The 17,656-nt window shown below is 39.9% G+C and overlaps 1 protein-coding gene across 11 annotated transcripts in view; it reads left to right on the top strand.

Annotated features, from left to right (window-relative positions):
* Nucleotides 1-17,656, top strand: part of ADAMTS3 (ADAM metallopeptidase with thrombospondin type 1 motif 3) — a 320,013-nt gene that overhangs the window by 29,666 nt on the left and 272,691 nt on the right. For 5 of the 11 annotated variants that reach the window (XM_070048039.2, XM_089302664.1, XM_008267763.5 and 2 more), the window contains exon 3: nucleotides 2,894-3,300. The exons of 3 other annotated variants lie outside the window; for them this stretch is intronic. In XM_070048039.2, the coding sequence (XP_069904140.2) occupies nucleotides 2,894-3,300 (407 nt within the window). Of the gene's footprint in view, nucleotides 1-2,893; nucleotides 3,301-17,656 lie in introns of those variants that run through there. 3 more of the 11 variants (XM_089302657.1, XM_051820228.3, XM_089302662.1) reach the window with 2 other exon arrangements.

The following is a 17,656-nucleotide window of genomic DNA, read 5'->3' on the forward strand; positions in this document are numbered from 1 at the left end:
TTCTGAATGCAGTAAATAAACACTGGTTATAATCTGACTTGCTGATTATAATCTGAGGTTAATGTACTTTAGATAGCTTTGAGCTACTACCCATTATTGCCCAACCTCCACAGACCCAAAATTTAAGAGCATTTTAAGGAAATTATTAAAGCTGCACTGGGGGAGAATCTGTTGACTGACTGTGGGTAAGTAGAATGTCATCATTCTTGGGGGTTCCCTGTATATGTCAGATCTCAGTTTAGAAATTGATGGCATAGAAGTTCCATCCACACTGAAGTGTACGAGAACGAGGTCTTCTGTGTCAAAATGGTCAGGATTGAGATTTTTTTTCCCTTTATCTCCGTGTTTACTGTGCATCAGGCCTTCTAGACATTTAAGGTCTACTTTTTACTACTGGTAAATGGGGCTGAAAATACCAACTGTGATTGTTATGACTATTGGAAACGATAATTTCTCAAGCATAGGTTGCAGAGACTGGTACTTAATTTGCTAGCAAGTGGCAGGTGACTGGGAAGTTTTTCATTTCCCTTAATTACCCTCCTGGAGATGGTAGTCTAAGGGGTTGTTCTTTCCTGATCACCTTAATTCTCACCTGGAAAATGTCTCCTTCAGGGTTTAATGTAAAAAATGTCTCTTATATGCACATTTTAGGAATGATTTATTCATTGTCATTTATAGAAATTCACTATTCTTATTTTGAATAAAATTTCAGAACATGCTGTCTGACATTGGAAAATGGAATTGTACTAGAGAGCCAAGGATGTGTGATTTGCTGTAAGCATGAGGCTTTGGGAATCCTCCAGGGTGTGGAAGAGTCTCTGCAATCTTCCAAATTGTCGATTCTCCAGTCACTTAATCCAGGCATCAGGATATTGTCTAGACTTCGATTGGGTGAATCCCCTTCAGTGGAGGTGGGGAATCCACACACTGAAAATAAGGATTATTTCTTTCTTCCCTTGAGACAGTAAGCCAGTGATTGGAGAGAGAGAGTTATAATTGAGATTTTTGGTATAGACAGACACCCATGGACCTCGAGTAGTCTCATGTAAGTCAGCATGTGTAGCAGCACAGACAAAGTAAATGTTCTCCCATTACCTGCATTCCTGACTTAATACTCATTCAACAGATTCAACCATCAGGAAGCCCTAGAACATACAAAATCTTGAATTAGGTAACATTGGCAGTATCGCATTGGATGGGAGAGTTCTTTGACTTCAGGAATTCATAGTTAATTGGGATGGGCTTTGCAGACCCACACTCAAGGCTTTGATTTATCCCTTGTTGTGGAAATGTTCCATCCATCACTGTGCTTGCGGGACATTTGTGTTCATTTCCCAAATTTAGATTTCTTAGTCTAAAGCAGACTTTACAACAATGTTTACAGGGGTCTGTTTGTATGGGAGTCCAGACTTTTGTGTCTGTACTGGCACTCGGGAATCGTGCCGCTCAGGCACCACGTGACTCCGTTACTGCGCGAACCCTCCTGTCTGCCTAGTGCGTATTTACAAGAGTTGCATGCCATGGACATTTTATTAATAGAGATGCTTGGGCATTGCAGATGACATCATAATAGCAAGCATGCATACAGAATTTCTTGCTGGCAAACATCTTCATTTGCCTTCCCCTACTTTACACACTGCTTGAGAACGCAGTGATTCTATAAGGATACCTTAAGAGTGCAGGTCATAAATTCATTTATGGATCTCATGCTTTAATACTTTTTTTGGGTGACAAAACATGCAGTTTCTATAGATGAGCAGTATTTGATTCTCATAATTTTTCAGGGTACTTCAACGTACTACAGGACTAGTTTGAAGCTAGACTTATGAAAATGAGGAACTTTTAAAATTCATGGTTTTAGATTTTCCTTTCCCTGCTCTCTTTTCGCCTTATTTGTTTCCTTCTCTAGTATGTGCTTCTCCTTTGGTCTTAGAAGCATTGCTTGGAGTGAAAAATGGCTTAATGTCTTACCTCTCTGATGATTGTGTTTTAGTAGACACGATATTCATATTTGGCTAAGACAGGGGAAATAAGTGCTAATTGAGGAACTCAGTTTAACATCTAAGTGGCCACCCATAATGTAAGATGGGCTTCTATATATGTTCATATTCACATGGTCATCTGTCTCATGTAAGGAGTACAGGGTAAAATGAGACTATTCCTTCTTGAATAACCAGTATATCCATGTTCAATTTATATACTATTACTTCTTCTTTTCTCCCCTCATTCTTGCCCCATTACGGGGCAAGATACAGGGATACACTGATACAGCAAAACGGCTCTGTGGGCTTTGGAGTTGTATCTGACCTTCACAGTTTGACCTTGGGTGCAAAGTCTTCCTCTGTTACTTAATTTGTTTTCTCCCCTGTAAAGTGTGGTTTGTTATGCAGAAAAAAATGTGTATAAACCATAAACTATAAATTATGGTGTATAAACTTCAGGTTTCATAGCAGAAGCACTTTAAAGTGCTATTGTGATTAGTCTAAGTCTTAAAATTTTTACATGGAGGAAATGAAAATAATAAGAAAAAACTTCTACGTGGTAACAAATTTGTTAAAAGTTTGTGGCAGATGTTAGTTATGTTTATAACAAGTTAATTGGGGATGTGTCTTGATTTTAAGGAAGCCAGATATAGAAATTATATGTTCATGTTTTTAAGCATGTAGGTACACAATGTAATATAGAATTTACAGAAAAAATCATGGAGTTATCTGAATGCATTTGCGAAATGAACTGTGTTCTCAAAACTTAGTATTTATGAGGTGATCCAAGAACATATTTTTTAATGCAAGTCATGATACAGTTTTATGAGGTGGGCAATTTATGCCTATGTTATGTCCTCCTGTGGTCTCTTGTTGCACAGGGTTCTACAATTCTATTTTTCACCCCACAGATTTACCAATAAAGAGACATAGAGAGTATGAGCTGGTGACTCCAGTCAGCACAAACCTAGAAGGACACTATCTCTCCCATATTCTTTCTGCAAATCACAAAAAGAGGTCAACGAGGGATGTGTCTTCCAACCCTGAGCAATTGTTCTTTAACATCACAGCATTTGGAAGAGATTTTCATCTGCGACTGAAGCCCAACACTCAGCTGATAGCTCCTGGAGCTCTCGTGGAATGGCACGAGACACCTCTGGTGCCTGGGAATACAACCGACCCCATTAATGACCACCAACCAGGAAGTGCTTCAGAAAGAATCTGGAAAACAGAGCCTTTGCATACTAACTGTGCTTATGTTGGCGATATCATGGATGTTCCAGGAACCTCTGTTGCCATTAGCAACTGTGATGGTCTGGTAAGACTCCTTCCCTTTCGTGTGTGTGTGTGTGTGTGTGTGTGTGTGTGTGTTTTCAGGTGATGGGAGGGGAGTATAGTGTGGCTTCAGTGGGTTCAGAAGGGAGAGGGGAAAGGAAGCCTCATTGTGATATTTGAAGGTTAGGGAAGAACATTTAAAAAATTGTAATATTTGGCTTAATTTGAAACATGAAAACAACATCATTCCAAGAAACAAAGATGACTATTTTAGTATTTTGTGATGTGTTTTCTCTTGTTTGATGTTGGGGGATTTTGTTTCTGTATTTCTTTCAAAGGTTTCTGAAACCTTTCTAAAGAAACATAGATTCCTCCAAAAGGACAGTATTTCACATCTTATGTGGAGTCATTGGCTATCTTTGTAAAAAAAAGTATTTTGAAAGTATTCTTTAGCCTGCTCCCAGAATGCTGAAGTGGGAAATAAGCAGATCTTTGGTCAGAATTTGTCCAAATGGCTTTACTTTATAAACATGAGATGTAGGTCTCTCTGTATGGTGGCTTTGATGTACTTTCTCTCCTGTTTTCAAATAAAATACCATATATTGCTTTTTCAGTTTTGCGGTTGAGGCCAATAGTAACCCGGCCTTCTTTGTGCAGATCTGAGGTGTTTTTATTTAGTTTATATCTCCAGATGTTATTTGATAATTGTGTCAGTGTTTATCCCTCTTCTATTCACTGTTGACTCTAAGTCTTTGTTCAAAAAGAACATTCATTTGACTTCCTTTACTTAGCTTACTGTTTCTTGGGCATTCAAAGCTATTACTTTTGACATTACCTCTGAGAATTCTCAAAATACTACTTACATTCCTTATCTATAATAAGGAATTTATTGTTTGTAAATTTATTTTTTATTTATTTATTTATTCTATTTTGGCTGGTCCTTCAATGATACCTTGACTATTATGCTATTGTTATCTGTATGACTAGACCCAGCCTGCTGGAGTTTTTATACTAAATGTTTTAACAAACACTGCTAAAACTATGTTTTAGACTACGTTTGCAGTCTTGTACTGACTCTTGATGTTCTGTATGGTTTTAAAAACCAGTGCGGAGAACTGTATAGCATATGTGCACCTGGTCCAAGTCTCCAACTTTAATTCCATTAGTTTAGGATCTTTAGCTTCATGCTTGGAGCTAGACAGACTTCTGAGATTTGGAGACATAAGAAATCTCTAATTTTTTTTCTCATTTATTCATAAAAGGTTAACATGGCCTGAATGAATATAATAACCTAATTAAAAATGTAAATTATATAAAAGGTACCATCTTATCACACTTATGAGTAGAGTATCCTGAATAAAAATGTTAGTATTATTTTTAACTTTTCTGACATAAAAGTATGCACTTTTTATGTCCTCTGTTTAAGATTTGAAAATTGGTGTACTGGCTTGAAAATCAATTTAGGGAAGGAAAATGGCAGGGAAATCATTTTAATGGGTGATTATGATGACTTTTAAACCTGAGTCAATAATTTTTTTTAAACTGTATATGTCAGATTATCTACTCATGTATACAGAAATCTGAGGTAATGAGAGGTTATTATGAAGAAGGAGAAATAGATATAAAGTGTGAATGAACTTTAATTATTATTCTTTAATTTCTCACTTTTACGACATCATATATGTCAACATAATATTATGTATCTGTATTTAAAACTTGTATACTACAAGTATTCATGCTCCATTCTTTGATCCATTAATTAATTAAATTACAAATATTTGTAGGAAGCTAGTCTCTTCCAGGCACTGGGAAATGGTGAAAGAAATAACCATTGGTAATCCTCATGGAGCTCAAAGATGTTAGTCTGCCATAATATATGTCTCCAGAATATCTGGCAAAAATGTATAAGTGCATAGTTATATATTACATATTCATATACTTTTATATATAATTATATAATGCAGTATTTATAATACATATTATATAGGTCAAAAGTTCTTATCAAAATCTGGAATTTTTTGTGACTTACTCAACAGATAAAATCTATGTAAATATTCTAAAATCTGGCAAAGTCTGAAATCTATAAAACTTGTGCTTATAAATATTTTGTATAAGGAATACTCAACCTGTATTTTATGTGTATATGTGTATAAGTCATATTTACCTTAAATTATGGTTAAAGGAAGTATCTGCTCTAGAGATTTTATCAGTGGGGTAGGTTCTTTTTTGTTGTTGTTGATAATGCTTAATTTCTTTTTTCTTTTTCGTTTTGGAAGATTTTTCAACTTATTTATTTGAAAGTCAGAGTTATGGGGGACAAGATGAGAGGGATAGAGAGACAGAGAGAGAGATCTTCCATTCACTGATTTACTAGCCAGATGGCTGCAATGGCCAGGGCTGGGCCAGGCCAAAGCCAGGATTCAGGAGCTTCTTCCAGGTGTCCTGTGTGGGTGACAGGGGCACAAATGCTTGGGTCATCTTCCACTCCTTTTCCCAGGCCATTGGCAAGGAGCTGAATCAGAAATGGAGCAGCTGGGGCATGAACTAGTGCCCACGTGGGATGCCAGTGTTGCAGGCACTAGATTTACCAGCTATGCCATAATGCTAGCCAGATGGGGCAGTTTCTAAGCAAAGAGCAGGGGCCCAGACCTTGAGTTTGATCCAAGAAAAGCGTGCGTCTGGTCTTATCAGGCACTGGTGACCACATGAACTTGCCTAAATGGAGCCTGTTTTAGCATTTCCAGCTTAGAGCAGCTGTGTGCCAGGAGGAAGAATGCAGATGGTGGCAGAAACAGGTGCAGTGAGTGTCCTGGAGAGCAGCTCAACAGAGTGGAGAGAGAACACAGTGGCTGCTACCTTGAAACGGGGATGATTCCTAAAATTGCAGAATGGTGTAGGCCAGTGTAAGTCCTTAAAGATGAAGTGATGCTTTAAGTGATAAAGATGTGGATTAATTTGGCTGATCATTTAATGTCTCTACTATTGTTGTTCCTTTAATTTGCTATTTAAGGATATAAGCTGGGCCTCTGGACGTTAGTGAGGGAAGCAGGGATGCTGAGATAAGGTGGGTGCTCAAGGGTTAATCTGGAATTTAAACCAATGCCCTGAGAGGCTCTGTGGTGTTCACCAACTACAGTGTCCTGGTGGGAAGCGCAGCCACTACTGGCCTGAAAGTTCCTATGCAAAATTCTCTAACAAGCATATGATTCAGTCTCCTGATAAGAAGAAAAAGCCTTTTAACCCCTCATTGGATGAGAAACTTAAGCTTTTTGATGAGGTTCATCTTAGATGGGTGTAGCAGGGATGTTGGTGATCTGATTTTCTGTATGTGTCCTTTGAAGTTGTTGTATGGGAGGGGGTGGGGAGCAGCCACAGGTATTTATTCTTCAGTAAGGCTGGAGGTCTCATAGCATGGCCCTTTCCAAGGGCGAAACTCCTGACCTTTTTCTCTTACGCTGCCTTGTCAAGTATTATGGGAGTTTGAAATGGATGGCAGTGCAGACAAAATTAACTTATCTTAAAAGAATGCATTTAATTTAATTAAGAAAATGCAACTCAAAGTGTGCTTCATGAATCCAGAGAGTGAAACTGTTTAGAGACATTTATGGCAGTTTGATGATTTTTATTATGTGTGTTGGGTATGATGAATTTTAAAAAATAATGGGGGCTGATGTTTTGTCTTTGGCTTTTTTATTTTGTTTCTATTGCATGTGATTAAGCCAGTCTGAGACTGGCTGAGAAGCAAACACTTTGTTCATCACAGATACTTTGAGAAGCACACAGTGCCACGCAGCTGGTTTACCCAGTGTGGGCATTAGAAATGTGATTGGAATAACTAGGTTGTCTTATTTCAGGTAACTTTATGATAATTGCAGGAAAGACACCTTAATTTGAGCCTTAATGACAAGGACAAAAAAAAAAATGCCTTGGGTGACATATCTGAGTCATGGTCTAGAATGAGATCTAGACAAGGATCTGCATAAAAACTAAAATATTATATGATTGGTTTCTGAAATTAGTAAGGCACATACACAGAGTAACTAGCAGTGATTCTTATTTTTATTGTATGACCAAGAACAGTATCTGTTGCTATCTAGTACTGAGCCTTTCCTGTTCTTTGTCAAGATACTCACTTGGGAGCGTCTGCTAATTCCTCGCCAGCTTTATTCTTGTTCTGATCTATTCTTATGGGGAAGAATGTGCTATGCAGGCATAGAATCATCTCCACTTTATGGCAGCATCTAACCTAGAACAAAGCTCTGCCTCTCCAACCAGCCCCTAAACCGAGGCCCAAATCCGGATGCCCACAGGTTGCTCCTGACAGTCTCTAAGGGAGATGCTTCCCTCTGCTGTGTGTCCTCCCTCCCTGCAGGTGGTCAGCTGAGGTGCACCTGGGGGCAGGAAGGTGATGACATGCTTCACTGCTCTGCCTCTGCACTTCTAAAATGAGAGTCCATGGTGAGCAGTCTTGATACTGGGCAGACACTTTACACCCTTGTGGTGGGAAGACGCTGTGGCTAAGAATCCAGATGAAAATAGTTTTCTCCTGCCTTTGCTCAGTAAAACCAATAAATCTCCCCTGTGAGTGTTGGCAGCTCACAGTCATATTTTGTGGTCTCCAAATTTGCCAAAATAAAGGAGTGTTTGGGTACTCGGCTTTATGTCAAGTGTTTCATAATGTAAAGGAACCAGAGTTCTGTGGACTTGCTAGAGGACTACTGATTTGTAAATGCACCTGAGTTGTCATGGCAGGGAGCTGGTTGGGAATGGAAACACTAACCACTCGCTCTCCCTCTCCAGGTTCCTCGCGGGCTGATTTTAAGATGAAGGGGGTTTGGCTGGGGCAGAGATGTCCAGCCTCTATTTAAACGTGTAATTCTCTAGCCAAATGAAATCACTAGGCATTATCTAATGAAATAGATGAAATGAAAAACCTCAGGACAGGACTGATTAAAACGCAGATGGGAGATGTTCTTCTGTACTTCATCTTCCTCTCACCTTCTCCTCATTCCAGACCACTGGGGGGCCCCTCAGCATCAGAAGGGCTCTTTTCTGCTAGGGCAAAGGTTGTTGGAAGCTTAAAGTTAGCAGTCTGGGAACCCTGAACAGAACTCGTGTCCTAAACTATCTGATAGTCACATGTGGTTAATGTCCGAGGCATTTTAATCCTTGTCAGAAATGGGCCAGTACCATGGGAAGTCTTTGTGGGCACGTGCAAATGTATTCAGAAAATAGATTTAGATCCTGGCCTTAACATCTTAGCTTTGGGCTTTGGTCCCTTCAAAAACATGCTTTTTGTCATGCCTATTTCAGCAAGTCTAGCTGCAGGGGCACATTATAAAAAGTCCATTTAAAAAGTGTTATGAGGCCGGCGCCGCGGCTCAACAGGCTAATTCTCCGCCTAGTGGTGCCGGCACACTGGGTTCTAGTCCCAGTCGGGGTGCCGGATTCTGTCCCGGTTGCCCCTCTTCCAGGCCAGCTCTCTGCTATGGCCCAGGAGTGCAGTGGAGGATGGCCCAAGTGCTTGGGCCCTGCACCCCATGGGAGACCAGGATAAGTACCTGGCTCCTGGCTTCGGATCAGCGCGGTGCACCGGCCGCGGCGGCCATTGGAGGGTGAACCAACGGCAAAAGGAAGACCTTTCTCTCTCTCTCTCTCTCTCACTGTCTACCCTGTCAAAAAAAAAAAAAAAAAAAAGTGCTATGAGCCAATGTGCCTGTGATTGGGAACTTTTGATCAGTGATTATAAATACAGCTAATTCAGGTGGCTATTACAGTAGATTTGGAAAAAGGGTGTGTGAGCGCTGATCTTCAGATGTTCACATCTGAGCATCTGCTTCTGTGAGCAGATCTCAAAAGCCTGTCTCTGTCCACCTTTTCCTCCCCCGGAAGATGCCCATGGGAGGCGGCAACATGTTATACTGATGGAGTGGTTGGGGAGCTGACAGTTTGCTTAGTGTTGTGGGCTTGATGATGCCACATCTGAGCCCTGGGGTGCGTTTTCCACCCTGACTCCTTTTCCAGATAGGAAGGCAGCAGTTTGTGCTTCATCAGGATAAAGAGGGAAGGTTTGTCAGAGTTTTCACATCTTGTATCTAACTGGGATATGTCCTGAGTCAAGCATATATCAAAACCTTTCCCAAATTGTGTGTCTCCTGTGGGACTCATTTCATCTTAGACAAAGACCATCCAAGGATGTGAACTTGTAATAATGTAGGAAGTAGAAAAGAAAAAAGTGAAACAGCATTTTCAGATTTTTTCCTTATAATAGTTTTGTAGTCAATCTGAATTATGTTAATTTATGAGTACCACCTGTTCATTGTTCATTATTTTATTGACATTAATTTGATTATAATTTATTTCCTATTATCCTCTAAATTGGGTATGGAAAATTTTTTAAATGTAAGGATGGTTAAAATTGGGAAAGAAATAAATACACTATTACATATTTCTCTTTGGCAGACTTGGAGAAAAGGAAAGTAAAATGGGCGTAGGGAATGCTTTTCCATTGTTTGTTGGCCTGGACTCTAAGGCTTCCTGTTATCATCAATGCCATGAAACTTTGATGTTGTTATAATTAATACTGTTTTTTTTTTAAAGATTTATTTGATTCATTTGAAAGGCAGAGTTACAAAGAAGCAGAGGCAGAGAGAGAGAGACAGCAGAGACAGAGAGAGAGAGAGAGTGAGAGAGAGAGAGACCTTCCGTTGCTGGTTCACTTTCCAAACGGCAGCAGTGGCAGTAGCTGGGCTGATCTTAAGCCAGGAGCCAGGAGTCCTTCCGGGTCTCTCACATGGGTGCAGGGCCCCAAGGATTTGGGCTATCTTCTACCACTTTCCAAGGTGCAACAACAGGGAACTGGATCGGAAGTGGAGCAGCCGGGACTCGAACTGGTGCCCATAAGGTATGCTGGCACTACAGGCAGCGGCTTTACCTGTTACACCACAGTGCCAGCCCCAATACTTTTTTTTTTTGTAAGATACTCAAGAAATACCTTAAGAACTACAAAAAGTTCTGTTCGCATCTTAAATATCCTCTTTTGGATAAATTATTATTAGCACAAGAATCAAAGCCCAACACAGAACTGATATGATGACCTTGCACTTAATCATGCATTGAGGTCAGAGTTTTTGTCCACTAAATCTAGCCTCAAGGTTCTCAACAGTAAGCTCTGTTAACTGACTTAATCGTTGATTCTAGGATTACTGATGCAAGTTAATAAAACAGTTTGAAGCACTGATTTAAGTAAGGCACTATAGTGATAGCTGGGGTGAATCCTGAGGTAGGTGGGCATAATCTTTGTCTCCAAGTAGGAGATACTTCATGCAACAGCATAACCAGAGTACAGGCAGAGTGTTTTAAAAGCTATAAGCCTGGAATAGACAACACACGGGAGCTTAGATGGTGGGGAGACTATTCCTGCCTGGAAGGATGGTTGAAGGCCTCATGCGTGTAACCATATTTGTGATTCCAGAGGATTGGGAAGATGCATAGGTATGTTGAAGTAATCAGGGCTGTCAGTCATGGTGGCAGGGTTGGGAAGAATGGGAAGACTGCATGCCTCAGAGGGGACAGGGAGAGTTGTGTGAGGGCCGTACACAGTGGCCATGAGAATGGCAGAGCAGGGTATGAACTTTGTAATATTTAAAACACAGGCACAGGAGAACAAAAGCAGTGCTAGCCCATGTTTACTTGAACATAGCACAGAATGTGACACAAAAGAATGAGAAAAAATAAAGGTGGATTTATCCTACTGTTGTTACTGGAGGCTGAACTCACTGAACATGTACTTGGTATTGTCTTGGTGGCATGGACACCCATATGATAAAAGAACAAGGGTTTGTGTCTGAATTGTGTTGCATTTCTTCATAGAAAAGTTTCTCTGAAGTCAAAGCTGTTGTCTCAGATGTTTATAGAAGTATTTACTGGTAACCTTTTTTCTTTTTCTTTCTTAGCGTTTCTTCCTAAAATTCTTCCTGACAGAGTTATAAAATTTGGTTTTGAAGCTGATTCCATCTCCCATCCTATGGGTTCTTCATCCTTCAAGTTTGAGGGATTTAGAGCTCCCATTTATTAAATCTCTTACTGTGATAGGATTTTTTCCATGTGGCACCTTTCCCTCATTTTTGTTCACTGTGTTTTTTCTACACTAATATCGCTTCTTTCTAATGTCCAGGGAGTATCTCCAATGTCTAGTGACTTTTGTTTGAAGTGTGCTTTTATGTGGAAAAAAAATTGATCCACCTTAATTAACTCTGAAGAATAAAACAAAAATAAGCTACCAGTAAGTTAATTGTGCTGTTAAGTCACATTTTATATCATTATAGTATTTGTACTATATGCCTATATGTGTGCATATGGGAGTATATGTGCACACACATGTACTTGCACTGTGTGCGTATATACATGTCTCATGTATGCACATATATATTCATCAAACATAGAAAAGACAGAAATCAATGATTAGTTAAATATTTTCATCCAGAGACAAATGTCAGAGTTTGCTTTTAGGTCACAGATTTGTCAGCAGAGCTAGATTAGCAGGTTGATGTGCTGGTAACATAGCACATGATCACTCCTTTATCCCAAGGTACTTCACTGCTTCTTGCAGTATGGATTGTTGGTAAGGAGGCTGTGCTATGAGTTACTTTGTAAGGTTTAATACTGTTAGAAATATAGATAGATTGGCTGATTCTGTGGCTCACTTGGCTAATCCTCCGCCTGCAGTGCTGACACCCCGAGTTATAGTCCTGGTTGCTCCTCTTCCAGTCCAGCTCTCTGCTGTGGCCCAGGAGGGCAGTGGAGGATGGCCCAAGTCTTTGGGTCCCTGCACCTGCATGGGAGACCAGGAGGAAGCACCTGGTTCCTGGCTTTGAATCGGCATAGCGCCAGCTGTAGCTGCCATTAGGAGAGTGAATCAACAGAAGGAAGACATCTCTGTCTCTCTCTCTCACTGTCTATAACACTATCTGTCAAATTAAAAAAAAAAGGAATATAGATAGATTAATCAGAAATACAATTGAAACATGAGATTTTAACTTACTGTTGTCACTGTGAAACTGTGAATTTGCAAAACTGAAGATAAATCAGTTGTACTTTGTATTTAGTATTTTGTATTGTGATAAAATCATAACAAAATTTATTACCTTAACCATTTTTAAGTATGTGCTTAAATGATGTTAAGTGCAATCGTATTGTACAACAATATGTTTGTGTGGGAGCATCTGTCAGAGTTTCCTTTTTTTTAAAGAATCTATTTTATTTAAGTGAAAGGCAGAGTTAGATAGAAAGATACACACACACACACACACACACACACACATCTTCCATCCACTGGTTCACTCCCCAAATGTCTGTAATGTTCAGAGCTGGGCCATCCTGAAGCCAGAAGCTTCTTCCAGGTCTCCCACATAGATGTAGGGGCCTGATCGCTTGGGCCATCTTTAACTGCTTTTCCAGGTGTGTTAGCAGGGAGCTGGATCAGAAATGGAGCAGCCAAATTATGAACTGGTTCCCATAGGGGATACTTGCGTCACAGGTGGTGGCTTAACTTGCTAGGTCACAACAGTTTCCTTCCTTTTTAGTGTTAAATAATATACTGTTTGTGTATTCCACATTTCATTTGTTCATCTGTTAAGGATATTTGGTTTGCTTCCACATATAAGCTAAAGTGAATAATGCTGCTATGAATATAGGTGTACAAATACCTCTTCAAAATTCTGCTTTTCATTCATACAAGTATACAGCCAGAAGCAGAATTGTTGGATCAAAAGATCATTTTATATTTTGTCATTTAAGGAACTGCCACTGTTTTCCACAATGGCTATACCATTTTACATTCCCATCAATGATGCACCAAGATTCCACTTTCTCTGCATCCTTGCTGGCACTTATTTGTTTCATTTTTAGGTAGTAGCTATCCTAATGAGTGCTAGGTGATATCTCATTATAGTTTTAATCTATACTTTCCTAGTTAGGAAAGAGGGTAAGCATCTTTTCATGCACATGCACTTACTGGCAATTAGTGTATCTTATTTGGAGTAATTTTTAGTCAAGTCTTTTGTCCATTTTTGAGTCAGATTTTTTTGTTGTTGTTGAGTTTTAAGAGTTTATCTGTTTTGATGTTAATCACTTATCAGATTAACAAATATTTTCTCCATTCTCTGTGTTAACTTTTTACTGTGTTCATAGTGTTTTGATGAAATCCTTTTTTTAGTGTGCTTATAGCTTTATATAGTTTATAGTTTTTGCTGTTTACCACAATTTTTATATGTATGTCTTCATTTTTATTCATCTCTAAGTATTTACTAATTTTAATTTCTTCTTTGAGAAACTTGTCTGCTTGCTCAAATCTTTGAATCTTGTAGTGAAATTTTTTTCTTTTTGTCTTTTTTAACTGTAGGATTCCTTTTGAATTTTCTTTAGAGTTTGTATCTTATTTGATAATGCCATTAGTTTATGCATCATTTTCTTTTTTTTAAAAAAGATTTATCTGTGTATTTGAGGGAGGGAGAGAGATAAAGGAGGAGGTGGGAGAGAGAGAGAGAATGAATGAATGAATCAATCAATCAGTCTTCCATCTGCTGGTTCACTAGCTAGATGGCTACAGTGGCCAGGGCTGATCCAGCCGAAGCCAAGAGTTGGGAGCTTCCTTCAGGTTACCTGCATTGGTAGTAGGGGGTCCAAAATTTGGGTCATCTTCTGTTGCTTTTCCCAGGCTGTTAGCAGGTGCTGGATTGGAAGCAGAGCAGCCGACACCTGGACCGGTGCTCCTATGGGTTGTCAGCGTTGCTGGCAGGAGCTTTTCCTGCTGCACCACAGCACCATCCCCGGTACATCATTTTGAGTTTCTCCAAGTGTCTCTTCAGTTCTTTGAGAGACTAAAGAAGTTGTTTAGTCTTTGAGACTAAAGAAGTGATTTTGTTGTCTTTTTTTGGCCCATATTTTTCTGTTTCTTTGTATACCTTATGATATTGTTGAAAACTGGATATTTCAGTCCATTTATGTTGTAATTCTGGAAGTCAGATTCTCCCCGTTTTTCCAGGATTTGCTCTTATTTTTTTTCGTTTTTTATTGTAGACTGTTTCTGTTAAGAGGATTAGCCTCAGGCTTAAACATCAGGTCTTTTCAGGTAATTTCTGAGTCTGCACTATCCCCTACACATTCACTGTAACTTCCTGATTTCTTCCACATGTGCAATTGTATTGAGTGTCCTACTATTCAACATGTAGCCCCTAAAATGGACAAAAAATAAAAATGACGTAGACCCAAAAAATATGGTGGCTCCCTTCAGTTCACTTCAGCCAGAAAAGGAGGGCATTTTTCAACAAGGAAGGGAGGTGCAACAAAGGCCATTTTGCTGCCTTTTTGTGATCAGAATCAGCAATCAGTGACAAGGGCACAGATCCCTGATATTTGGACGGCAGGTTCTTTTTGCTTACCCTGGCTCCTGTGAGTTGTATGTAAGCTGTAGGAGCACATGCATGTCTGCCTGCTACAGAGCTGATGGGTGGCGGAGGTGGCACGTGGTACTGTGCAAAGAGCTGAAATCAATAGCAGTGAGTCAGAATTTATTATTCAAGTATTCCCTCGAAAGTTTCAAGCCTTGAGTGGTCTCCAGAGTTTAAAGTTGTATCATTCAACAAATTTTTCCAGTGCAATTGTAGTCTGAGCAGGTAGATAGATTCCTGGCGCTTTGTACCCCACCTTTCCTAAATCCTACCTGTTGTGTCCTACATGTATAAAGTGCCTAGAATGCTAAATTTGCAGTTTTGTAGTGAGAATAATCAAAAGTATCAACTAAGAGGAGCAATGGCCAAACTATTCCAAGTTATGATACTTTTAGAAAACGTTAAGTATTGTTCATAACAAACGCCAAGCTATTTGTAAAGTGGTTGTGGGAAATGACTCATGTTGGGAGTTGTCATAATGTTATTTTTTAACAAAGCTTTTTTCTTTTTTAAGATTTATTTATTTATTTTGAATGGCAGAGTTATAGAGAGGTAGAGGCAGAGAGAGAGAAGTCTTCCTTCCATGATTGACTCTCCCAAATGGCCACGACAGCCACAGTTGGGCTTGTACAAAGCCAGGAGCTTCTTCTGGGTCTCCCACATGGGTGCAGGGCCCAAGGATTTGGGCCATGTTCTATTGCTTTCCCAGACCACAGCAGAGAGCTGGATTGGAAGTGGAGCAGCTGGCACTCGAACTGATGCCCAGATGGGATGCCGGCACTGCAGGCTGTGAGTTTACCTATTACGCCACAGCGTCAGCCCATGTAATTTTTTTTTTCTTTCTTTTTTTTTTTTTTTTTTTTTTTTACAGGCAGAGTTAGAGAGAGAGAGACAGAGAGAAAGGTCTTCTTTCTGTTGGTGCACCGCCCCAAATGGCCGCTTCGGCTGGCGTGCTGCACCAATCCGAAGCCAGGAGCCAGGTGCTTCTCCTGGTCTCCCATGGGGTGCAGGGCCCAAGCACCTGGGCCATCCTCCACTGCCTTCCCAGGCCACAGCAGAGAGCTGGACTGGAAGAGGAGCAACCGGGACAGAATCCGGCGCCCCAACTGGGACTAGAACCCAGTGTGCCGGCGCCGCAGGCGGAGAGTCAGCCTAGTGAGCTGCGGCGCCGGCCCGCATAATGTTATTTTAGTATCAGAAAAACCTGACTCTAATTCTACCACTATGAGCCTTATGACCTTGAACAAATTTTTTAACCTTTGTAGGGTTTCTGTCTTTCAGTGAAATAGGGGTTTGTAATGATAGGCCACTCAAGGCCTTACTGAGAGTATTAGTGCATTTTCAAAAACACATGGTTGTTTCAAGGAAATCAGTGATTATTATCTGTGTCCCTTTTCTTTTTTATTTATATTTATTTGTCTTAATATTTTGTGATTAGTAATCATAATGATTGAGGTTGAAAAATAAAATGTGCTGGAGTTTCCCACCCAGATAGTGAGCTGATTTGTCAAGACCTTGGTGAGTATCCTTGTAACTTTGTGATCACCTTAAACACCTGATGCAGGACTCATTTAACAGCTTCTTCTCTGAGGGGTTTTGTAACCTCTGCTGTCTCAGAAGACCCCCTTGGTGGGAAAACTTACTATTTTCCATGTGATTTATGTATAGCTCTGTCAGAGGGCAAATTTTTTCCTTTAGGTTTTGCTTGGAAATATGAAGTCAGAATATATTGATCCACTGAATCTTCGAAGTTGATGAAGGTACAGTAAGCATGATTGACCTTTTATTGTTATTATTACAATACTTTGGTTTAATGCACTTTATTGATCAGTCATTCAGTTCTGTTGTAGGAAACAAGTTCTGTTGTAGGAAACGTTTCCATTCTGTGATGGGATGTAGCCTACATCCTAGTTGGAATGGAGTTAACCAGGTGTACGTTCCATTTTAAAATTTCTCTCAGACTTTTAATTTGGGTCAAGTGTTTTTATTTTGTTTGTTTTCATGTGGGAGGCAGAGAAAAGAGAGTATGTATGCAAACTCATGAGAGAGAACAAGAGACAACTCTTTAGTTGCCTGCAAGGACCAGGGTTGCGCCAAGCCCAGCTGAGACCAGAAAACTCACCCAGGTCTGCCATGAGGGTGGCAGGGACCCAACCATTTGAGCCATCACCTCCTACCTTCCCAGTTGTAGTTAGCAGGAAGCTGGAATCAGGAGCAGAGCCAATACTTGAACCTAAACACTGATAGTGGAATGTGGGTGTTTCAGCTGATGTCTCATCTACTGTGCCGAACACCCACCTTTGTCAAATATTTTAGATTATGAAGTGCAGAGTGAGGAAATTTTTGGGATAATGAGGCGTGTGGTGCAGTATGGAGTACATACTGTTCAGAGTCTTCCTAGCTTCTTCATTTCGTATCTTCTTAGGTGGTAGTGGTTAATAAGCTAATCTTAGGTCTTTTGTTTCTAGTCCAGAGTTTTCCATGAAAAAAAAATATCTAACAGAGTTTACATTTCCTACACATCCTTGAAGGCAGTTTAAGGGGGATGGAGATAGAAGTTGCATGCAAATGCCTGGCTCCAACTACCAGAAAATGTATTTTTATCTTTGAGTGGCATTATCAAAATTGATTTTTGGTATTTTGTAGTTTTGGCTAGCTTTTAAGACTTTCAAACCCCAATTTAAAATGGAGATGATTTCTACATAGAAGACTTGCTTCTGCCTGGTAATCTCCTTATGTTCAGATCTTTACAGGCCGAGAGGACTGTGCTATTAGGTGCTGTAGTGTCCTAAGAATATAGTGGGGCCCAGTCCTGCAATACATCCCTGAGTCTGTGAAGTCAGAGAAAATGCAGACAGCACTTAATATGAGAATTTCCAAATGTTAGCCACACAAACACAGTGGGAAACTTTTTATTTAGCATTATCTGTGAAACACGATGCTTTTAAC

This window comes from Oryctolagus cuniculus, chromosome 8 (genome assembly GCF_051225735.1).
Source record: "Oryctolagus cuniculus isolate XC-2025 breed Fujian yellow rabbit chromosome 8, ASM5122573v1, whole genome shotgun sequence".
Lineage (NCBI taxonomy): Eukaryota > Metazoa > Chordata > Mammalia > Lagomorpha > Leporidae > Oryctolagus > Oryctolagus cuniculus.